The sequence below is a fragment of the Microdochium trichocladiopsis genome, assembly GCF_020744255.1.
Source record: "Microdochium trichocladiopsis strain MPI-CAGE-CH-0230 chromosome Unknown B0I36scaffold_6, whole genome shotgun sequence".
Lineage (NCBI taxonomy): Eukaryota > Fungi > Ascomycota > Sordariomycetes > Xylariales > Microdochiaceae > Microdochium > Microdochium trichocladiopsis.
This window is the reverse complement of record NW_025763549.1, coordinates 3,031,700-3,054,100: the sequence shown is the minus strand read 5'-3', so window position 1 is coordinate 3,054,100 and position 22,401 is coordinate 3,031,700. Positions and strand designations below refer to the sequence as shown.

Sequence of the window (22,401 nt, the reverse complement as noted above, 5' to 3'; positions counted from 1 at the left end):
TCAGTAGGCTATAGTCGACAGTGACAGCGCACAGAGGTATGGGGTGTGTCGGCACGTCAGCAACGACACCTGCCAATCAAGATGGCGCTTCAGCCGTTAGGGGAAATGAGAAAATCATTTTGGGCTGAAGCCAAGCTGTCTTGCCCCACGGTGTCAGCAAACGTGCCGTGCCCACGGGCCAATCGACGTTGTTGCTTGCTTACCTAGTCGTCAGCTGGAGGCTGACAGGGCGGATGAGCGGCGAAGTGGAAGGTGCTTACTCGTTGGAGTAGAGTCAGCACCGAAAAATGCAGAAAAGTTACCCCTGGACATATGCGGCCGCTTTGGGAGATTTCCCGACATCGCCTCTCAGGTTGCTTGGGAGCCTGCTGCTGATTTCGTCTGGAGTTCAAAACATGGCAACTGGGAGACTGAAGCAATGTCCACTGCATTCTATTATCGGACAGACTAATGATTGTCCTTGAAAGGAGCCTCGTTTCTGGCCAGGAAGGAAGTGCTGGTTTTGCAGGAACTCGGCTGGCTTGAATGGCGTCAGCCCGCAAAGGCCATGCATGAAATATGCATATAAGCTTGATAGGCACAGTTGAGCTGGCTTCGAACTTCCATTGTTGATGATCGACACCTGTTGAAAACACATTTGACGTGATAAGGACAGTTGAGGTGGCGTATATGAACAGGAGACGATGAGTGGGGCGCACTTTCAGAAGGAAGGAAGAGAAAAACCGCTCTACCTGACTGCCTGAATGAGAGGGCTGCTGATATGTGAGATAGTATGATTGATTTACTTCAACTGAACTGTACATGCTCCAGCTTGGTTGCATGCGAAAGTAGAGGATGGGAAGACGGCAAGCGCACGGCGATTCGGATGACCCAGGTAGGTATACTGTTGAAGAGGAGCGTGTGCAGTTGCGAGTAGCACCTCGTAAGACATGACTGCAAGTGTCCCACGGCAACAATTAGCAGAAAGGTGCTTTCCACAAATGATTGCGGTCGCAAACATTGACCCTGCCTCGATTCCATAAGTGCCTAATGGCTGCCACGGACAGGTACGCCGCGACGTGCCCTATTTCGAGGCCGCTAGAACACACACACATCCAGGGGGCCGTCACCCAGCGGCGTTTCTGTAATGGCGAAGGCCTTCGCTCCGTGTGCCGCGAGGTCGCGCCCGCACAGACCACACCTTGTCTCAAACCCTAAACTTCATGACTCTCAGCGTGCATGTCACAGAAAGTGTCACCTGACTTTGTGCATGCAACGATCAAGCTGGCAAAGGCATCACCGCCTGGTCGTCAAGCCCGTGCCGACGCCGGAGTGGGGCATCCAGTGGCCGGACAAATCAGAGGCTTGACAACACGCCGAGATAGGGGATCTCTGTCTCCGAGACCCCTCCTTATCTACTCCGAGACGATGGCCCGATCCGGCAAGATGTGGTGTAAGTCGGAGAGACGGGACAGTGTGGAACACTAGACTTTTGTCTTTCTTATCTGTTTTACATTATATCAGGTCCACTTCGCACCCAGTGTGGCACGGCCACATCACTTTCATGGTGACATCTTATCACAAAGACCTCCCCAATTTTGTTGAGCTCGTCTTCAGCACGATCACCCCAGCCCACCAAAGCAGTCTTCAAATCTCACACAGACTGGTACAAACCCGAGATCAAGTTATCAGAGCCTACATCACAATGGCCCCTAGCATCAGCCAAATCCCAGAGACCTCCTCTGTGGGGAGCACACTGCCCAAGAAAGCCACCGCCTCAACCATCCCACAACCAATCTCCGTCACCGACCTCTTCAGCACAGAGTCATCCACCTTCACCGGCTCCGCCCTCAAGGCAACGGCCATACAGTCCCGGCACGACTTCATCCCCCTCGGCATCGGCCGTCCCTCGGCGGAGCTGTACCCGTGGAAGAACGGCGACGTGAGCAGCTACTTCAGCGGGCTGGAAGCGCCCGCGCCGATCCCCTCAGCCCCAGTCCTCCAGGATGAGCACACAGCCCACTCCTCTTCCCTCCATCGTACAGACAGACCACTAGAGGTCATCTCCAACGAGGCATTCACGTACGGCCCCACGCCGGGAGTCACAGAGCTAGTCTCCTTCCTGACCTCCCACGTCGGCGCCACGCACAGCCCGCAGTACCGCGGCTGGCGCACGTGCCTGTCCACGGGGTCCACCGCGGGCATCGAGATCTCGCTGCGCATCTTCTGCAACCGCGGCGACGCCGTGCTCGTCGAGGAGAAGACGTACCCGGGCTTCATGGAGGCGTCGGCTCTGATCGGCCTGCGACCTGTCGCGGTGGGCATGGACGACGACGGCTTGCGGGCGGACCTGCTGGAGGAGATGCTCTCGAGCTGGGATGCTGCGGCGGCGCGGGACGGCCACGGGGTGCGCAAGCCGAGAGTGCTGTACACCATCCCCACGGGCCAGAACCCGACGGGCATCACCCAGCCCCTTGCCCGGCGGAGGGAGATTTACGCCGTCGCGCAGCGGCACGGGCTCATCATCATCGAGGACGACCCGTACGTGTATCTGCAGATGGGCGCGTACCATGGTGGTGATGGTGTCGGTGACAACGACGGCCCGGCGAACGGTGTTGCGGCGGCGTACGAGCTCCCTACGTCGTATCTGTCTCTGGACACAGAGGGTCGTGTCATCCGCCTCGACTCTTTCTCCAAGATAATGGCGCCGGGCCTGCGAGCTGGCTGGGTCACCGCCTCGGACCAGATCATCACCAAGTTTCTCGCCTACACGGAGAACACGTGTGGGATTGTGAGCGGCGTGACCCAGCTGCTGCTGTATAACCTGCTGTGTCGGCAGTGGGGCGAGCCCGGGTTCAAGCGGTGGAGAGAGGAGCTGGCAAAAACGTACCGTAGGCGAAGGGACGCCGTGGTGGGTGTTTGCTTGAGAGAGCTCCCCATGGCCAACGGGCAAGACTTGGCAACGAGGAAGGGGGTGTGCACCTTCCGCGTGCCGGAACAGGGAATGTTCTTGTGGATCAACATCGATGTCAGCGGGCACGCGGCGTACGTTGAGCTGATGAGGGAAGCTGAGCGGGACAGTTCCGAGAAGGAAGTGGTTGCGGCTAAGCTGCGTGCTTGGCGTGCCGCTTTCGAGGCCCAGCTCGTCGTCGACTCCCTGGACAATGGTGTCCAGGTCACTCGGGGCGGCTTGTTCCAGCTCGGTGAGAAGGACAAGCACGAGGTTTACATCCGCATGACGTTCGCCGCTGCCAATGAGGCTGAGCTTGCGGAGGGTGCGAGAAGATTCGCCGAGGTTGTGAGGCGGCACTTTCCCTAGGCTCGAATTTGGAAAAGGGCAGGAGACGCCGGAAAGAAAAGCTGCTTTTTGCATCCAATTGAGCGTCCATAGTTCACTATAACGAATAGTTCACTATAACGAATAATGACATGATATCACTTGTTTCCATCGCATTCCGGCTTGACGCGTCCGCCTCTCTCTAGTAAAACTTAGGACACCAGCCTCATAGTATGGGAATGAGAGAGTTTTGGTCCTCCAAAATACGCCAACTCACCCTTTGCGCGTTATGCGTGTAAAGGCTGCTAGTGTCGACGGTTTCGGGTTTTTTCAACACAAGCACAATTCTCGGTATGTCGTCTTATCTAAAGCTTGACCGCCCGCCATCAGGGCCAGCAGCTCCCACACCCGCAATCACTGAACCAGGTTTTGAGATGTTCTTTTTGGCATTGGGCCGACCGAAATTCCAATCGATAAGACTACCTTGTCAAGGCGCTCGTTTGCAACAACCAGAAATCATCCATTAACATCGGTGTCTAATTGTCCGCCCCACCGACCTTTATGCCCCCTTCGTCAACGCAGCCTCCTTGATCTGCCGATCCATCAGATCCCTCAACGCACCAATACAATCCTCCTGGTCCATAAACACCTCTACAAGCTTGACCTCGCCATCATCCTCCTTGTCCTCCCCGACTCTCACCTTGTCCATCGCAGTCCTCAGCTCCCCCCAGTTGCGCACCCTGGTGTAATTCCGCTGCCGCTGCTCCTCGCTCTGCCCGAACAGGCCCAGGACATACTCGTGTTTCCACTTGGCAATGTCGTTGTACCCCTGCGTCCGCCCGTGGATCGCCCGCTCGATCGTGTACCCGTTGTTGTTGAGCAGGATGATGGTCACGGGGAGCTTCTCGCGGATGATGGTGCTGACCTCCTGCGCAGTCATCTGGAAGGAGCCGTCGCCTATGAAGAGCGTCGCGCGGCCGCTGTGTCGTCTCCTCGCCGAGCCGGCACCCGAGGACGAGGATGAGGACGAGGACGAGCTGGACAGGACCTCGCGGTATGCCACGGCCGCGCCGAGCGTCGCGGGCAGCATGTACCCGATGGACAACCAGGTCACGCACGTGAAGAACCGGCAGTCTGCAGGGAGGGAGAGCAGGCGGCCGCCGTATGCTGCGGTGCCGGTCTCGGTGAGGATCATGTCGCCGGTCTGGAACATGGTGCTGATGAGCGGGAAGAAGTTCTGCTGCACGATGGCGCCGGAGTCGGGGAGGGCTGCTGCTGTGGACGAGGCGGAGGCGGGTTTCGACTTTGACTTTGGTGGCGGGGACTGCACTTTTACGGTCTGGCTGAAGTCCAGTTTGGATAGCAGCTTGTCGAGGAATCGCCGCGTCGAGACATCCCGGTACAGCTTCCCGCCGTACTCCACTCCGTTCCGAGGAAACGCGATGGTGGCTTCTGGTTTGGGGATCGTGGTGAACAGAAACGTGTTTGTGTTGGTCAGGTGAGGGCCGAAATGCAGCACCAGGTCTGCGCTCTCGAAGTATGCCTTCTCCGCCTCGGTGCCGTACTTCGCGGCATACAGGCTATAAACGTTGTCGAGGTTCTCGTTGACCATGCCCCGTGCGAATCCTGCTGTCCATGTAGGCCATTTTGTGGCCTCAACGAGCTGGTTGATTTGTGAGACGACGTTGAGACCCCGGATCTCGCCGTCCACGAGCAGGACGGGTTGCTTCGCGGCGTGTATCCGATCCACAATTTCCGAGAGAATCTTCTCCTCATGGTCACCTTCTGCTAGCTCGGGGACTCTGAGTGTTGGTATGGCAGTCAAGTTCGCTGTCGACACCTTCATGTCGATCATGTCATCAGGCACCTGTAGGTAGACCGGCCGGCTGTGGTACAGCGCCTGCTCGATGACCCTGTCGATCTGCGAGGGGGCCATGGTGAGGTCCTCGATGCTCGCCTGAGCCACAGTGACATTGGCATGGGCAGCCGCGAACCGGCGGTACTCGCCATCGGCGAAGGTGTGGTGGACGAGCCGCCTGCTCTGCTGGGAGTCCCGGGGCGGGGTGCCTACGATGTGGATTAGGGCGGCGCGCTCGGCATAGGCACCCGCGATGCCATTAATGGCGGAGAGCTCGCCAACACCAAAGGTGGTAATGACAGCGCCCAGGCCTTTGACGCGGGCATACCCGTCGGCGGCGTAGGCGGCATTGAGCTCGTTGCAGTTGCCGACCCAGTGCAGGCCGGAGGGTTCGACATAGTCGAGGAGGCGCAGGTTGTAGTCGCCGGGGACGCCAAAGATGGAGTCGACGCCCAGCTGGCGCAGCCGGGTGAAGAGATACTCGGCGAGCTTGATGGATGGTGGTGAGGAAGAGCCCATGGTTGGTGGTTGTGCTGACGCTGTTTTGGTGAGTAGGAGTTTTTGGACACGACGTCTCGACGAGCCAGGAGGCAGCGAGGAGCAATATAAGGACGTCAATTGCTCTTCATGTCGCGGTTTGGCTTCGAGGCGACATGGCGAGGGCTGACGTGAGGGGTCACTTGGAGCTACACATACGTGTGCGTAAAGTATGTACGTAGACGAGGGCTGCTGGGCCTCGGCCCCCCGCATTGTCTCCGCATTCTCCGACCGGACCCACATCTGCTCCCGGCTTATCGGAGTGGGGACACGGACACTCGCCGCCCCACAAGGCCTTGGTCGTCGTCTTTCTTCTCCTTCTCTCCGATCCGACAATGCCACGTCCCCTCCTTCTCCATCACTCCGATCACACCATCCCCTCCACTCCACAACACCGACCACTGCCAGCCATGGCCGCCAGGCAGGCCGCCTGTGATCCGTGCCGGACCTCCAAGCTCGCCTGTGACCATCTCCGCCCCGTCTGCACCCGGTGCCGAGCGCGAGGCCGGCATGGCGAGTGCACCTATCGCGCAACCCCTTTCAAACGGCGCCGCCAATCCCGGCCCCTGCTAGAGACGAGGTCCGTGCTTTGAATCCGATGAATACACCCTGGCTTACCTAATCACAAACGACTAAACATCAGACTTATAGGCCGAGCATAGGCTCAAGCACGGCCTCGTCCCCGGCATCTCGCATCCCGTCCTCTGCACCACCGCCCGGGCCCAGTCCGTACCCGAACCCCGGGTATCAAGGCTTCTCCAGCCATGCCACGCTCTTTAACCACATCCCCACAGATGGGCTTGAGGAATCCCCTCCTTCCCCATCTCGACCGGCACGTCTGGAACGGACATTCTCAACTCCTGGCCCCCAGGCTGCCCATAGGAGGGCACCTAGCAGTCAGCTCGTCCATCGTGGGGCTGACACATTGATGCACATGGTGACTGCCTACGGCCTCGACTCACTCAGGCTGCTCGTCACATTCTGGCTTGAGAAAGGCATCAACCTCTTCCTCGCCGAGCCCATCGTACCGCACTGCACCGAGAGTGTCACCACGTTACCCACATCACAGCTCGGTGCTGATGAGACTGCCCGCCTCGCCTTGTCGGAACAGCTCTTCACCAACACCGCGAGGCCCCTGGACTCGTCCCAGGCCACCAGCGCAGATGCATTCTCGCGGCAGTTCACCGCGGCCAATACCCGATGGGAGACCTGGGGACTCTTCTTTACCGCCGTCGGGAGGGCCACCTTTGACGTGCCTTTCCTGCCGCCACTGTACAAGGACAGCGCCGGACAGATGAGCCTGCGCAAATTTGCCACTCAGATGAGTGACAAGTGTCTCGAGTATTGTCTTACACTGGACTGCATGAACGACCTGCAGCTCATGTTGCAAGTGGAAAACTTTATTCTGCATTCAAACGTGGACGGCGATCAGAGTAAGTATTGTCTCTGTCTTGTTGAGCGGGTACAACGTGCTGGCGAAATCTAACATGTTACCAGGCTACGATGCTTGGCGCCGCCTGGGCGACTGCATCGCATCACTCTCCGCCCTGGGCTACCACCAAAAGATCGAGACCAAAACCCCAGAGGTCCCCTTCTTCCTAGCCGAGTTCCGCCGCACCGCATTCGCCTACAGTTACTCGGCGGACAAGAACGTCGCCATCTTCCTCGGCCGCCCCCCACGAATCAGCCGGCGGTTCTGTTACTTCCAGAGTCCGCTGTTCTATGAACATCTCGAACATGGCGGTGCTGGTGCTGATGACAGCCTATCGAATCACGGTGACCAACTGAGCGCTGATATCGACTTTGAGGCTTCGCGGACATCGTTCTCGTGGAAGACCGACACGGCTATCACGTACCGTGCGTTTGCCCGCTGGTCAGCCATGTGTGCAGCTCTCAAGGAGGAGATATTGGAGCTTCTGAACGATAGGAAGGCGCCAGACTGCCTACCAAGAGCAAGGTAGGATCTTTCTCTCGCTACAATCTTCCTGCCCGAGGATATGAAGCATTCTCGTGTTAGTCTCACTTGCAACCGTGGGACACAGCGCTAATCAATCACTTGAATCACAGAGCCACACAAGCACGCGCACAAGCCCAATGGGCTGCTCTGCCCGCACACTTCAAGCTCGAAAACAACTCACTCAAGCAGCACCTAGCCGCTGGCCCCTCAGCCACAGCCACGCCAACACCAGCTACCCCGGGAGGCGTAGTCGACAGCATCGGCCCCCCAACGACGCAATGCACGACGGCCTTCCAGCGCGACTTTATCGCCAGCGTGCGCCTGGACTACCTCCACGTGCTGTTCCTCCTGCGTCTACTGTTCATGAACTCCTTTGCCGAGCCGGACGCCAGCATGGTCGAGATCTCTGAGGGGATCCTGGAGCTGGTGGTGGACATTGTGCTGGTGAGGGACCAGCTGACCAACTCGGGGACCAATCTGTCATGGAAGGTGTGTCAAGGCCCTCCCAACACGCACTTTTGTGCTCGCCGCGAGGAAGCTGGATTGCTGACATGGCCTGTGATATGACCGCTGCAGGTGACATACTACGGCCTCCCCGCAGTGGGCATCCTGCTGCTGGCCATTATCCGCCGGCACAAGTCTGCTCCCACCACCACCACAATGAACGATGCAACACAACCCGCGCCGGCACCGCCAGTTAACCAGAGTAAAGTCCTCCGCCTGCTCATCGTTCTCGTCGCGGAGCTGGAGACCGGCACGCTCGCCAAGCCCGACGAGCCCAACTATGGTCTGGTGTCGACGGCGACGGAGACGATTCAGGGGTTCTTGAACTCTGTGCAGCTCATGGGCGGTGGTGGCGGCGGTCATGGGTATCTCGCCTCGAATCATGGAGGACGGCAGCGCCGCGATCAAGTACTGGTCCAGAAGGACGCGGGTGGTGGACTGCAGCACGACGGCGTGGTGCAGAGTGATAACTACCACGGGACCCGTGCGAAACGTGCGCGTCTTCAGCACAACCAGGCACAGCACCAAACTTATAACCACGGCCCTGACGGAGGATCCATTGCTGTCGGTGAAACGAGCCAACCACATGACCAGCAGCTCCCATTTTTCCGCCGCGCTGCTGGTAACGACGATGGAATAAGCGATCAAGGACAGCGGCTCTCTTCGTTCAACCAAGCGACCATGGCCGCACCAGGAGAGGCAGGGCATGGTGCGGATCAGAACTTGCAACAGCACCAGCAGCAGCAGCAGCAGCAGCAGCATGATCCGATGCTGTTGTCACAGTTTGATCTCGACACGTGGGACTACGAGGTCGGATTCTGGCAGAGCCTGGCGGACTGGTCATCTGTTGCACTTGACAACAACAGCACAGGTGGGAACAGCAACACTGGGCTCGGAGGAGGAGGTGGTGGGGTCAATTTGTAACATGTGTCTGTCTCCATTTTACAGCGTTTGGGGGGTCTGAATTGATTATATAGAAAGATAGAATTGAGTCTATGGAGGTCGCAATAGAGTTTAGTTGTCCGTTTTAAGTCCCGAGTCTGACGTCGTAGGGAGTGGGGACACAATGCTGTTCCACTCCTTTGGTGTGTGGTGGGTGGGCCAGCAAAAGTGGAACTCAATTGCTCTTCTACCAGACGCCCAACAGGTGCTTCAGCAGCGTACACCGCAGCACGACGGGTACCGGTGACCCAGTTTCTCGCGATGCTCCTTCGATATCCAACCACTGTTGCTACCGTCAGTCTGTCGGTAGGGTAGTACGTGCATGGGAGAATGGCTTACCTTCGACACCAATCGTACAACTTCACCCTCTTGTGCACCAACTTTGCTTCAGTGTCCGGCCGCATCATCGCCCTGCTGTTCGTCCCCGTTTGCTATGTATATATTTGGGTCGTAGACGCTCGAGTGAGTGTCATGGCCATCATCGGTGGTGATGTTGGCGTCCTCGAAGCACGCCCCAGCGCCGGTAATGTAGTACTCTTGCAGCATCGTGGTCGAGGGTGGGTGAGTGTAGCAGGTTAGGTCGAGGCAGGGGAATGCGGTGCAGAAGGGGTTGTATGAGGACGCGCCATCCTGAAGGAACGGGTAGTCGTCGGGGCTGTAGGCTTGGTAGGGATAATGGAGAGGGTTGTCGAGGGAGGAGGCTTGTGTAGTGGCAGGATCGTTCGCGGTGGTTAGACCTTGTTCGTGCGAGGAGGTATGGTGGTCGACCGTACTGAGTGCGTACGTACTGCCCCGGGAGTCAACCCGCGAGAGATGATGCTCCGTTACGACAAGGTCATGAAGGAGGCTAGTAGTTGCTGCAAGGGAATCTGAAATAGTGACTTCTCTGCTGGCCGCATTCTGTGAGTCAGAAGGGTTCTGGCGGCGGCGCGCTGTTCGAGCTGAATAGCAGGCCTTCGACGTGCGACATGTTGGGTCATTTCTCATATGTGATGCACTCATACTGAGATGTTGTGGGCAAGTAGGTTGAAGCATGTGTCAAAATCTTGCAAGTGCGTGTATGGGGTCTTCAGGGGACGTTGTGTTGATGGTCGGCGAGCACTGAGGAGGCTTTGAGAAAGCTGGACATGTTGGGCACTCGCGATATATATGAGCAAAAGGCTAGGATTTGGCTCGGAAGGTAGCTGGGCTTTTCATTGTCAGGACATGTCAAATATGCCACGCCGCGAATGGTGGATGGTTCAGGTTGTTGAACAGTCGGGTGCATATGTCGGTGGGCAATATCGGTGCGTTCCGAGCAATGTCGGTACGCTACCTACCTACTAGCGTAGGTAAGGTGGTGCGCGCACCAGGGGACGTACCACCTCTTCAACTATGTCGGAACCATCCCCACCTCCAAGACAAGGCAACCTTCGAGAACGAGGCGACCTTCGAGAACGAGGCGAGGGCGCTAGGACTAACCCTTGTACACTGCAGGGTGCAGCTTGACAAGCTCGACAGAGCCGCCTGGTAACCTTTCAGCATAATCACCACCTCGTGCACCAAGGCAACTAGGTGCCCCATGTGCGCTAGCACCGCACAAGTGCGCCGACCCGCTCCGCCCCGCGAGGCCCCGTCACTCCCTCAACAAGTGTTGGCTGCCCTCGGCACCCATTGTCACCAAGCCTGCACCCTTGTCAGTGGCTCAGCAGCCTATATGTAGGAACAACCACTACGTGCAATTATGCTCAGATCTTCTCTTCCAACGCAATGGAACCGTGACCGGTCAGTCCGGACTCTGTTCATGCTGGTTGCGAAACAGTGCACGAGAGCAGCCAGAGACAGGGGTGTACATCGCAAATCCGCCTGCCACCTTCTCATCTCCCATCCTGAGCACATTAGCCCTCGGCAAATGGACTGACCTAGCACGGTTCGCGCGCGCCCATCATTACGCGCATGGAGTTGGGTTTGATTCAGCGGGCGGCCAACAGTATTTACTGGCCATTCCAATAAAGCGCATTGGGCACAATTCTCGTTGTTGACAACGAGAAATAGGGTCCGGTAAATTTAGACTAGAATGCGGTTGCGCGACGGGCGGCTGCGTTTCGAATAGAATCGGCCAACCTCGCCTGTGAATGGTACATACAATTTCATGGCCAGAATCTGCAAACTGCCCGTGCTGGGCATGGAACGGTTCAAAGACAAGGGGATAAGAGCCGCCAAAGCTCCTACTGGCATGCGACTGGACGCTAATCAAAGATGGCCAGCCTGGTGGAGCCACACCGCCCAATACGAAAGCGGCAGAGCAACGCACAACCAGGCCACAGCTTGGGCAAACTCGACGACTGACAAAGACGAGAAGAGCACACGGCCCTGCGGAAGGGCGGGGCAGCTGCACCACCATGGTCATGCCTGCCTGCCCACATTGCCTTGCATGGCATGGCATGGCACGGCGTGGCACGACTGGGCCTGCCCTGGCTGCCAGCCAATGGCACAGTGCATCGCGGGTCGTCGCCAGCGACATGGAATCATCATCCATCGTCAATTCCCCCATCCTTCGGGCCCTCAAGTGGAGCCTGCGGCCCAGGGCCCTGCAGCACGCATACCTAGGGACGGCGCCCAGTCCGGACGGCGGGGAGCCAGAATCTGGGCAACCAGAATTTGGTTGACCAGGGGGGAGAGGCCGCCGGGGGGGGGAGGGGGCGCCTGTAAGTTCAGCCGAGCCAGACAGCACCACACTGCAGCCAGAATTTGGTCCATGCTTGTCCTCTTGACGCCGGCTTGTTCGCTCGACGCCCAGTTGTCCTCTCCACGCCCACTTGTCCGCTCGACGCCAGCTTGGTGGGTCCGCCACGTCTCGAGTCATCCACCGCATTCAGTCTTTGATCCAGCTCGGAAAAGCATCTCCAACATAGCTTGTCACCATGGCAGCCGCCACTAATCGCACTACTAAATCGGTGTGAGAAATACATCAACAAGAGATTGAGAGACTATACTGCGATCAGAATTGGATGCAGGAGGCAGTCGACAAATTCATGCACAAGAAACACAACTTCACTGCTACGCGAGTGAACTCCCTCGCATTTGTTGATGTCAGCATTGCAGAGCTAATCAATACATACGCCAAAAATGGCAATACGAATGCCACTTTGAAGCCTTGTAATTTAGGGAGAACGACTCACAAGTAACATGCAACAAAGTGTACAGCTTGATCTGCGAGGATGGTCTCCCGTCATGTTGAAAGGAGGATAGTGAAAGTCCAAGCCGGTCATTGTTTTGAAGCTTCATTGTAACTTGCGCGTGCAAACCTACTCCACTGGCTTAGAGTGACATGAGGAATCCCCCTTTCAATCCCGATGAATCCACAAATCCGACCAGAACATGATCCACCTGAGTTGAATGAGTTCAATCCTCGTTATGACTGGCACACAATAAGAGGCTTCAATCGTCGCCAGGGTACTTACATCAAGCAGGAATTGTTGATACATACTGCGGCCTAAACAGTCGAGGACGACGCGGGATCATTTACCCTTGGATCCCTGCTTCGGAACGATAGCCTCGGACGGCTCCAATGTCCACTAAAAGCCCCTGCAACCGAAAGTATAGCAAGTTTCGCTGATGCCGGGATGCGAAGATTCTGTGATCCATCCAGTCAGAGCGCCTTGTCAGGAACGAGACCAGCCTCCAGCGCCGTACCAGTCGCGGTAGACAGGAGCTAAGCTTACGTTCTAGGGTCTATCACTTCGCCTGATCCATGCCATCATTGTCCCAGAGATTTGGCTGAGCGCGATTTGACTGTCTCTCGTGATCACCATCGATAGAGATGTCATCATTGTATGTCTGTCCCTCGTGATCGATATGGGCGAAGATGGAACCAATACCAATCAAATAATGCTCTTGCAGCAGGGAGAGGTTGGTATGGGTGTAGCAGCCTGGGTCGGTGCAGGCTACTGTGGTGCACAGATGGGCGTGCGTGCTGTTGTTTGTATTCAACAGGTAGGGAAAGTCAGCTCTGTAGGCTGTATATCCGTTGTCTCCATTGACATGGAAGTCTAAGAAGTGAGAGGTACTGTTTGTGATGAAGGGATAGTTCCCATGCCCGCTGGTGTCGGTACCGGTATAGAACGACGTGGAGCGAGCTTGACCTTGAGTCAGGCTATCAATGGTAAGGTCATCCTCGTGTGTAGATGCGCTTCCGGGGCGGTTGTGTGGGTGAGGTGGTTGAGTAATGTCATGTGAGGTGTTGTCAATGATGGGCTGGTTGAAAACAACTGCCTCTGCTGCGGACAGGGCAAAGCTGGATTCAGAATTCTCTTGGAGTGAGGCAGGCACCTCCCCGTCGGGCGTTTCGCGAGTCACGTCCGAACGGTGCGTCCATTGACTCTGGCCGTGGCGACTAGATCCTGGCTCATTGAATGGCGCGGAAAGTCTCATACTGGAAGAAGCAAAAGAGGAGGGGTTATTGGACTGGGATACGCTGTCAGGTTCTAGGGGCGCTTGAAAAGATTCGGGAGGAGAGTGACCAAGCGTGTGTAGGGGGACGAGGCACTTGGAAGGAGGGAAGCCGGGAGGCATTTCGGAGGGGGACTTGACAGTGGTATTTATAGTGCTTAAACCAAGCTCGCCACATATGAACGGCTCAGTTGTCTACCAGAATCTGGAATCATTCAAACGGGAGAAGCGTGCCAAATTCTGGCCATGACACCTGGTAAGCACAATGGCCGCACCAACGGGCGGGATCGACGGGGTAGACAAGCCCGAAATTGGCAACCCTGAACTAGCCCCCAGGGAAGTCCATGACCTGCATGGTTCTGCATCAAATGTCATGCCACTCGCGTACATCCCAGATATCATCGTTAAGTAGCTTGTATCCCCGTCACGTTGGATTTTCGGTGAAGTTGCAGTCCAACATACCCCGCGCATAGAAGGTACTTGATAGCCAGAGGCACATGTCGGTGTGGTTTTGGGATATTTTCATCTCACCAAACGACAGACATGGATCAACACAGTGCTTGCCATAGGTCTTGCTAGAATCGTGCGCCCAAAGATTCGGCTCAGAGCTTGAGGACAGTCGGGTAGTAATGCACCTGCAGACGATGATGCTACTGTTGGGTGAACGCACGGGTTGAGAGATGTTGCGTGGTGGCGCCGCAGCCGTGGACGATTATATGACCAGAATTGGGCTTTCGAACCCAACATCTCGAGCAGGCACTTGATCCCAGCACCAGAATCTGGTCATGCATTACCGAGCCAGGGGCTGTGTTCCGTAGTGGGGTCATTGGCGAAACCAGAATCCGGACGAAACCGATGATTGGGCAGATCAGAGCACACCGCAGGACATGGATGGCGGCGGCTTGCATCTGGACAGGGAGACCTTCCCCTGAACTGCATGCATCATGTATGGCAGAGGCCGGGCGGGCAGCAGAAAAAGCAGCGATACATGTTGCTGGTAAAATCGACTCCTCCTCCAGGTTTCCTCTCGCTGGATCCCGGAACAAGCAGGAAATGACTCTTGGGCCGGATCCTGCAGTGGACCTGCCGTGAGGATGGGCGCTTTCTTATTCCAATAACGATCTCCACAGTCACGTCGTTTGGCGGAGCACTTCACTTGCTAGTCTTTGCATATAAGCACCCCCGGATATCTCGAGAGAAGTTCACATCAGTCTCTCGCTACGCTTGCAGGATGCCGTCTTATATAGTCGTCTTAGTCAATATCGCATATGTAACTAGCGAATAGGCTAAGATATATCGAATGCGTATTCTAGAAGGACCGTGCCTCATTCGCTGGATAGAAGCCTCTATAAAAGCCCCTCTAGAATTACATTATTTGCGCTCACTCATTGCCAGGGATGCCTGTGGTAATGGTGCCGTGCTCCACCCAATACCCCTTGCCCTCCTCGGTCGGCTCGTAGAAGCAGTAAAGGCTGGTTTTCCACTCCATAACCCCTGCGGGAAAAGAGGGGTACAGGTCTGACCCGTATCGGATATAGGATGTTCCCTAGTATCAGCGTCGACATAAGCATTAACCCAGCTCGCTTCAAATCAGCTATCGACCTCCGGCATCTCCTAGACAGCGTGGAACGTCGCAGATTCAGCTGGGTATATATAAACCCGTCCCGTTATCTCCCGACCCTATAGTAGTAAAAGAATCCAAGGTGCGCATCTGGGCGTCCCTCTGGAAGCTCATCTCGCAGCATCTCGTAGCACCTCTTACGATAGTGTTCCCATCCTAGTCAACATGTGTAATTATATCCAGATGCCTATACCTGTCTCGGTATAACCAAGATCAATTAGAAGCTAATCGGTAACAGATCCAATATTATTACGGCCACTTCCGGTTTCCCATATAGCGCTAGTGCCACGTCTACGAACACGCGTATAAGAAGTGCTAGCCTAACGTCCCATATATAGAGTGGAGGTCAGTACGTTCATCCTAACCCAGCTTCTCTATTACTAACTATCTCCTAGGGGTAATAAGGTTTATCGTAAGTTACATTAGCTTCCATAGCCCAAGAATAGACTTAACTAACAGAAATAGCGGATTACTGGACGGTCCCGAAACTAGCTTAGGAGTGGATAATCACGAGGCCGCGTTAGAGCCCATACATGTAAAGCTGGATACGGGGAAGAGGGACAGAGGTCGAATTAGGTACTTATAGTAGCGAAGGAGAACAGGGCATAGGTATAACCGGGCGCGCGGGGGTCTATCACAGGGGTCCATTTCGCTATGTTGGGGCTTAAGCGATTCTGTAGAACATAACGATTGAGCTTTCGTTTACCTCCTCTGTCGCGGTTAGTCTAGACCGGCGGCTCTCCCTTCCGTTGTTAAAGATTACGTGCAGCTAGAGTCACGAGGTAATCTTCACCCCTACGCGGCCGATAAAATGTAGTCCTCGTCCTGGCTAACTGACTACCTAAGGACTGAAGCATGAGCTCGATCCTAAACGCCCTGAAGCGCGCCAGGGCCGTGCTGCTGCCCGTTCGCAATCGATGACTGGCCTAGCACCTTGTGCGAGATGATATCTACCAGGTGCATCTCTGTCTACTCTGGGCAAGTCCACAGCGATATATTCATGTGGCCAAAAAAGACAGGCAAAGACTACGTTGACGGAGGTGGAGGTGGTGGCTGCGTCCGCATTTGCGTCGGTTGCCAGTCGACTATCTATAGCTTTCCAATCCCCACCGGCTCATGTACAGGGGCGGACTGCATAACGTCATTTAGCCATGGCAAAAACGCATGTCTTTCGCTTTTGCACACTGCATAGGCCCTTGAACCATTGACACAACTCCGCACCGTGCAATTCGGTGCCTCTTCACCCGCTCGAGGCCGGTCCATGACACGTCAATCTTAGTATCTGAGCGCTGGGCTACACGGTCCAGTGGTTGATAGCAAATCAAATGTGGCGTGCCCCCTTCATGAGAGTGATCCTGTATCCACGAGATGGTCAACGGGACCAGGAGAGCGGCACGTCATGCGAGGACGCATCAAGCCTTCTCTTTTGGTGTCCCCAGCACTGGCAATAAGTCATCGAGGTGAGGATAGTGCAGCATATGTTTGACATGCATGATTATTGTTCTGCTCAGTGGCTATGAAACTGCGCTCGAGCTTTGTCCAAAACGCTGTGATGCACCCCCTTGGGTCGCTGTGTCTCGTGAGGGAGGTGTGGTTGCTTATCCAGCAAGTAGAGTGTTGCGAGAAGTCGCTGCCAGGCCAAGGGAGGTGGCGCCTAACCCTTTTCGCTCAGTTTTGGCCAAAACATGGCCAAAACTGAGCGAAAGGGGTTAGCGCGCCAATTTGGGGGCTGAGACGCCCCTGCATGCATGCATGTGCTGTTAAACTTGCTCACCGATGGTCAACCTGCCAGTCTTCTTCAACATTACCCCTCAACTCTCCAGTCGTACGGAGCTCAACATGCAGTCGGACGAAGCACAATGCTGCCAGGCAGTCAGAAATTTAGTGCAAGCTGCGCTAAATGGCCCCGGACCGTGGCTCAGCAACATCGAGCGGGTATTGCAAGGCAACGAGGTGCGTATGAAAGTTGATCAGTCTCGCTGGTTGAGGTTCTCACGAACAATAGGCTAGGCAATGTCTTTCGCATCAGCTACAAGAACAGGCGGCGGATGAGCAGAGCTCATGCCGCCCGATTGGGGCTGCTTCGAGCAGCGCGGTAAGACCGTCTCGAGCCCTATCATCGTCTGGCAGCCCATCCGCCGAGTCCACGGATCCAGGCAAGACGACCCAAAACCACCAACTGTCCAGCAGGTCTGCGATAGCAGGACCACAATCGAAATACCCTGCAGCGGAGCCCCGTTCAGGGCCAGCAGCAGAGCCACCTTCCCTGGGCTCCATAGCTGCCACATCCATCGAAGCGCACGCAAACCCGGAAGCGGACAGGAGTGAACCCACGGATGAACAGAGCGCTGCATCTCAAGCGTCGATCGCCAAGAGTGCAGACTCTTGTAGAGACGCTGAAAAGGGACGAGGTGGAAGGGGACGGGGTGGAAGGGGACGAGGTGGAAAGAGAAGAGGTGGAAAAGGAAGAGGCGGGGAGGCTAGCCCCCTGGTGTATAAGCCAGCCAAGCTAGGTAAGGCGATTGAGGCTCTAACTCTGCTGAAGACCAACAGCAACGATCTCTCGGCACTTTGCACACGTCGCACCTGCGACCTGGGCCATGAAGCATACGGAGTTCAATTGTATATGCTCTTGACCAGCTATGAGATCAGCAACATCTTCTCCAGGTTCTACTTTCTGGCGTTCTACAGACTCAATGTAGATCTAACCCTTCAACAACGGAAGGAGCTACAAGAACGCATTGCGGAATTGACCGACGGCGACGTCGAGAAATCTTGGGAAGGCAGGAAATGGACCGGCATGTCCTTCGACCGTGTCGTGAAGGCGTTTGACGAGGATTACACTGTCCTTCTCCGCCTTCCGCATCAGGCACCGAAGTTGTAGGTTTTTTGCCCCCGAGAACAGAGACAATACTTGACTAAACAGTACAAGCTATAAGAATTTGGCGAAAAAGGGTGGAGGCGAACTCGAAAAGCTGATCGAGGATATGAAATGCTGCAATATCAAGATGGGCTGGAAGACCATAAGGAATACATGAAGCACATTTTCAGCAACATCCACCACACGGTCCGAGCGAGTTTCATACAATACGAATTCGCTGACAGCGGCGGCAGCGTAGAGACCGTCGCCTCAGCATCCCAAGACCAGGACCCACGGCGTCCGATCAAGCGACCCAGGCTGGAATCCTCTTCTATGGCCAATGACGAGTGCAGTGAAACGGACCGCCAGAATCAGACAGGAATGTCCATCTCCAGCATAATTGTGGCGTCTTCTGAAGGACACCGTACGCGCATCCCTGGAACCAACGGGGTCGCAGTGGAGCCGCCCGAGCTTGACAGCAGGATTGTCTTTGACGATCACTCAACGATGCGGGAGACCGCAGTTGGCACACTGCCTGGCGCTGCCCCCCCCCATCAATCCTGAAGGCCATCCAGTGAGCGATGCCACCGCCTCCAAGCTCTCCAGAGTCAGAAAGGCAACTCTACCACGTAGCCATACTGCGCTCGACGCATTCAAGACAACCTCGAGGATGCCCAACGCCTCCACTCTGAAGACTGGAGCCACAGGTTCAGCTGCGGCAGAACAAGAATATATCTTCCAACCGCCTCCACAATATGAGATCACGGAGCTCCAGGAAGCGAGTGATGCACATTGGGAGCCCGAAGGCGACACGCACGAAACATGCTGGAAGCGGCCAATGCCTATTGATTCTCACAGTATATACATGATCGATACGCTGACCTGCCCAGCTTTGGAAATCTTGGCGCAAAGAGCTAAGGACCTGCCTGGGCAGCCCTGCTCCCCATGCAAGGTTACACGTGTCAGATACGGGAGAGGGCGTACGGCGGAAGAACAATTGCGGAACATCGAGCTCACAGTAGTCCACTGGAAGCCCGCTCTCGACAACGGGTGGTTCAAATTCACCGAGGCAACGCTGCCGAAACTCAGAGAGGTCTTTAACCCTGGACACACGTGGAGGCCACACTTGCTATATGTCAATAGTGCAGCATATAGATGCCCAGATGATGCTGTGGGCGCGATTGTAGGTGTGATCGCCCAGTACAAGTCACAGGGGCGGGATGGCGGGAGCTCTGGAGATACCTCAGTGCGATTTTTCCGCCAGAACACGACCAACAAGAAGTCCGAAACAGTCGCTCGTCTCAGATGGCCGATAGCTATGGTTATGCCCAAGGATGTCGGTGTGCACTCTCTTGGAGGCCCGGTTCTCCTTCTCGTCGCACCTATTCGCAAAGATGGTACGCAAGTTCCACCAGCTGCATGATCTGGAGGGGGTCTTGGGGAGGTATTTCAAACATAGTATGTCGATTTAGGCGCGCGTTGCAAGTTTCGGTCGCGACTGTCCAGTTTTCTAGTAGTGACTGAATACCATAGGACAGTTACCCTGGGAATTCTGTCTTTATCCCTTGCGTATTGAGAAATCCCAGTCGTATTCCAAGATCCTCGAGGCACGCTAGAGTGTGTGGCTTGCAGTCCGAGGAGTAAGAAAAACTGATGTTACTACAGTACGTACTCTGGAGATAGGGGTCGATGGAGCCAAAGTCTGGCTCAAGCTGGTATAGGGGTTCAAGTCTGGCCTATGTTTGGCTTAGGTGAATGGTCAAAGTCCCGACATAGGATGGAAGAATCGCATTAGAAGGTGCAGCTGAGCATGGAAGACTTGACGCAATCAAGCTGCTCCCGGACTCAGTGGCGAACATCATCAGGACTGGAAAGGATGCATTCAAGCGCGCACATGGTGAGCCTGGCGGACTGGAGATGAAAGCATTGTGGATTTGCATTTGATCACAGGCAAACTCTCTCTTTTTTCTTGCCACACCACATAACTTTACATAGACCAATTTCAGCTGTGGAGGCCACGAAACCAACGCCATGTAATGGCCAACGGAATGCTCCATACGCGCAGGAGTATGCCGGGTCTAAACTCATCGTGCTCGGTCACTGGGATTCCACCGTAGCATGTGCACTTCATGACTTGGATCAGCTGCCGACTTGTGCTCCTTGCTACGAGCAGTCTCTGCTCAGCGAGGCACACGCGCGGCGCAGTTGAGGCCCATGGACGTGGAAGTGCAATTGCGCTCTGGAGGAACAATGCATGCCAGAGTTCGCGTGCGAAGCGGTACTTGAGGCGAAGACGGTGCACTTATCTGCCAGGAATCCCAGAGACCACCTCGACATTCCAGAGAATTGACACAGTCTAGTCCACAACCTGTGATGCCCAATACCTTCTTGGAACCAATCGCACACACCACCTGTCACCAGCAGGACCCGCACTGCCGAGATGGCCTGCCGCCGTGCCCTGCCTCCCACCGCTTCCAGGCGACCTGACATGCGGGACAGCTGCGCCCCCCACCCAACCCCACAGCGGCCCGACTATGTGCGTGTCCGCCCGGCTCCTCAATGGCCCCACAGCGGGCCCCAAGGAGCCGGAGGTGGGGCACGGCCGTGCTAGGCCTCCGCCGGCGCCGAACACCGTCCCGACAATGCGGGGGACCACGGACAAGCTTCGTAGTGTCTGGGGGCCGGCAGTTGGTGGCGGGTGTGTCGCTAGCTTAAAACGAACCCGTCTGCTACACAGGTCTGCTCACATTGACCAGACGTCTACAGTCTTCGTCTGACGTACACACAATGGCTGCCATTTTGGAGTATTTCGGTACGCTGCCCGAGCCCTGCCCGCGCTGTGTGCACCATGTGTAAGGTATCCTGGTTCTGACCACACAGAGTCGTCGCTCCAGGCACCACCACCTACCGCTTCAAGGCCAATGGTTTGACCATCTGGCTCGACACATACCTCGATAGACCCTCGGTGCTGGCCAAATACATGCGACCCGAGGATGTAGAAGAGGCCGACTACATTTTCATCTCTCATGCCCACTTTGATCAGTAGGATCTGCACCCTTACTTAACTCCATCGCTGCCCCCGTTTCTTGTTGGCTAATCACGACTCCACTCTCTCATCCAGTCTCCCCGGCGCCGACATCATCGCCAAAAAGACGGGCGCTATTGTGATTGCCAACGGCGAGGCCATCAGCCTCCTCCGCAGCCGCGATGTTCCCGAGAATCAGCTCATCCCAGTCGCTGGCGGCGAGAGGATCCCTCTATTCCTCAAGGCAGACCGTGAAAAGGCCATTATGGGGGAGATCGAAGTCGCTCCGGCCATGCCGGGTGCACCCCCCCGGCCGGCCGACAAGTTCGCCGCCATGGACGTGCACTGCTGGCCTGCGCTGCATTGTTTCATGCCCATGGTTGACGGCCACCCGCCCGAGTATATTGACTCGCTGACCGACTACACCGGCCAAACCGGCCCGTACACATGCACGGTGGACATTACCAACGGCATGAAATGGGGCATCATGCGGCTTGGGGAGCTGATACCCCCTGAGCAGCAAGACGAATCTGTCCGGTCCACCATCGAGTACTGCAATGATCGCGAGAAGCACTTGTATTCGCACTTTGATGGCGGCCAGATGGCCTACAACTTCCTCATCGGACCTGGCAAGACGATGCTCTGGAGTGCCCACATGGGCGCCTACGAAGGAGTCATGAAACGCATCGAGCCCAAGCCCGACATCGCGGTTCTGGCCCTAGCCGGACGGGCCAACTTGGACGGAAGACCGTTTGATGGCTCGGCGGCCGACTTTCAGGTCAAGCAACTCAACTGGCTTGGCGAGCCAGCCACTGTTATATGGTGTCTGCATGATCAATGGTGAGTTCTTTGTCCCCGGCATTTTCTTTTTCCTTTGACCTGTTTTTCTCTCTGGTGTTCAATCAAACTCCCTCGTTACCTCGCCTTCACTTGCCCCCCCCCCCCCCCCCCTTCTCTTTCTTTGCTATTGTTTGTTTCCTCTTTTCTCTCTCTCTCCCTTCTTGCTTTTTAGCAGTGACTGTTATAACACGTACTTAACAGCTCCTTACGACCTTTTTACATTGACACAAAGGGTGCCGATGAGAGGATTCACAAGGAAACCAAGTCCCGAGTGCAATATCTGGAACCTACGGTCCCATTCACACTCTAGCCGTCTTCTTCCCGTTCTGATTGGCTGGGTTGGGGGTGGTGACGACCTGAACCAACAGGGGATTGTTTGGACAGACGGGCTGCGCAAACAAGGCCGCATGATTGGGCCAAGTCTAGGGCGGACGGCGAAGGGAGGTCAGGGCGGATATGTAAGGTGACTACAGTATCAACAGCTTCATCCCGGCGCCTGTAGAGTGGTCATCACCACCTTCATCACCAACCTTGTCGATAATTGTCACCACAGCAATAGATTGCAAGCAC

The 22,401-nt window shown here is 55.8% G+C and overlaps 7 protein-coding genes across 7 annotated transcripts; 4 read left to right on the top strand and 3 right to left on the bottom strand.

Moving 5' to 3' along the window:
* Positions 1–772: 772 nt before the first annotated feature.
* On the top strand, positions 773–3,298 carry B0I36DRAFT_350599 (pyridoxal phosphate-dependent transferase; the record flags this gene model as incomplete). The annotated part of the gene is made up of 3 exons (XM_046156923.1): positions 773–874; positions 1,228–1,432; positions 1,566–3,298. 3 exons carry the CDS (start codon positions 773–775, stop codon positions 3,296–3,298), a joined length of 2,040 nt encoding a protein of 679 aa, XP_046012074.1.
* A 395-nt stretch (positions 3,299–3,693) lies between these two features.
* B0I36DRAFT_326362 (pyruvate decarboxylase) lies at positions 3,694–5,738 on the bottom strand. The gene has a single exon (XM_046154332.1). It carries the CDS (start codon positions 5,631–5,633, stop codon positions 3,816–3,818), a length of 1,818 nt encoding a protein of 605 aa, XP_046012073.1. The 5' UTR covers positions 5,634–5,738; the 3' UTR covers positions 3,694–3,815.
* A 323-nt stretch (positions 5,739–6,061) lies between these two features.
* Positions 6,062–8,457, top strand: B0I36DRAFT_205915 (uncharacterized protein; the record flags this gene model as incomplete). The annotated part of the gene is made up of 5 exons (XM_046148837.1): positions 6,062–6,231; positions 6,378–7,084; positions 7,149–7,608; positions 7,719–8,097; positions 8,185–8,457. Coding segments are annotated over 5 exons (1,989 nt in total), but the record flags the coding sequence as incomplete, so codon positions are not given.
* Positions 8,458–12,771: 4,314 nt separating this feature from the next.
* B0I36DRAFT_350596 (uncharacterized protein) lies at positions 12,772–13,608 on the bottom strand (the record flags this gene model as incomplete). The annotated part of the gene is made up of 1 exon (XM_046156922.1): positions 12,772–13,608. One exon carries the CDS (start codon positions 13,606–13,608, stop codon positions 12,772–12,774), a length of 837 nt encoding a protein of 278 aa, XP_046012071.1.
* Positions 13,609–16,931: 3,323 nt separating this feature from the next.
* B0I36DRAFT_326358 (uncharacterized protein) lies at positions 16,932–17,514 on the bottom strand. The gene is made up of 2 exons (XM_046154331.1): positions 17,112–17,514; positions 16,932–17,059 (listed from the first exon to the last, which is right to left on the bottom strand). Exon 1 carries the CDS (start codon positions 17,458–17,460, stop codon positions 17,113–17,115), a length of 348 nt encoding a protein of 115 aa, XP_046012070.1. The 5' UTR covers positions 17,461–17,514; the 3' UTR covers positions 16,932–17,059; position 17,112.
* Positions 17,515–17,536: 22 nt separating this feature from the next.
* B0I36DRAFT_432420 (uncharacterized protein) lies at positions 17,537–19,963 on the top strand. Its single transcript, XM_046162624.1, has 3 exons — positions 17,537–17,986; positions 18,483–19,363; positions 19,500–19,963. The coding sequence occupies exons 1-3, from the start codon at positions 17,733–17,735 to the stop codon at positions 19,580–19,582; spliced, it is 1,218 nt and encodes a 405-aa protein (XP_046012069.1). The 5' UTR covers positions 17,537–17,732; the 3' UTR covers positions 19,583–19,963.
* A 790-nt stretch (positions 19,964–20,753) lies between these two features.
* Positions 20,754–22,141, top strand: B0I36DRAFT_350594 (uncharacterized protein; the record flags this gene model as incomplete). The annotated part of the gene is made up of 4 exons (XM_046156921.1): positions 20,754–20,818; positions 20,847–21,008; positions 21,088–21,831; positions 22,033–22,141. The coding sequence occupies 4 exons, from the start codon at positions 20,754–20,756 to the stop codon at positions 22,139–22,141; spliced, it is 1,080 nt and encodes a 359-aa protein (XP_046012068.1).
* Positions 22,142–22,401: the final 260 nt, after the last annotated feature.

Coding starts and splice junctions, on each gene's coding strand:
- B0I36DRAFT_326358 (XM_046154331.1), bottom strand. CDS start 17,460: ATGCAGCGCTCTGTTCATCCGTGGGTTCACTCCTGTCCGCTTCCGGGT.
- B0I36DRAFT_432420 (XM_046162624.1), top strand. CDS start 17,733: ATGCTCTTGACCAGCTATGAGATCAGCAACATCTTCTCCAGGTTCTAC. Junction 17,987..18,482: donor CCGCATCAGGCACCGAAGTT/GTAGGTTTTTTG, acceptor ACGATGCGGGAG/ACCGCAGTTGGCACACTGCC. Junction 19,364..19,499: donor CGCACCTATTCGCAAAGATG/GTACGCAAGTTC, acceptor TGAATACCATAG/GACAGTTACCCTGGGAATTC.
- B0I36DRAFT_326362 (XM_046154332.1), bottom strand. CDS start 5,633: ATGGGCTCTTCCTCACCACCATCCATCAAGCTCGCCGAGTATCTCTTC.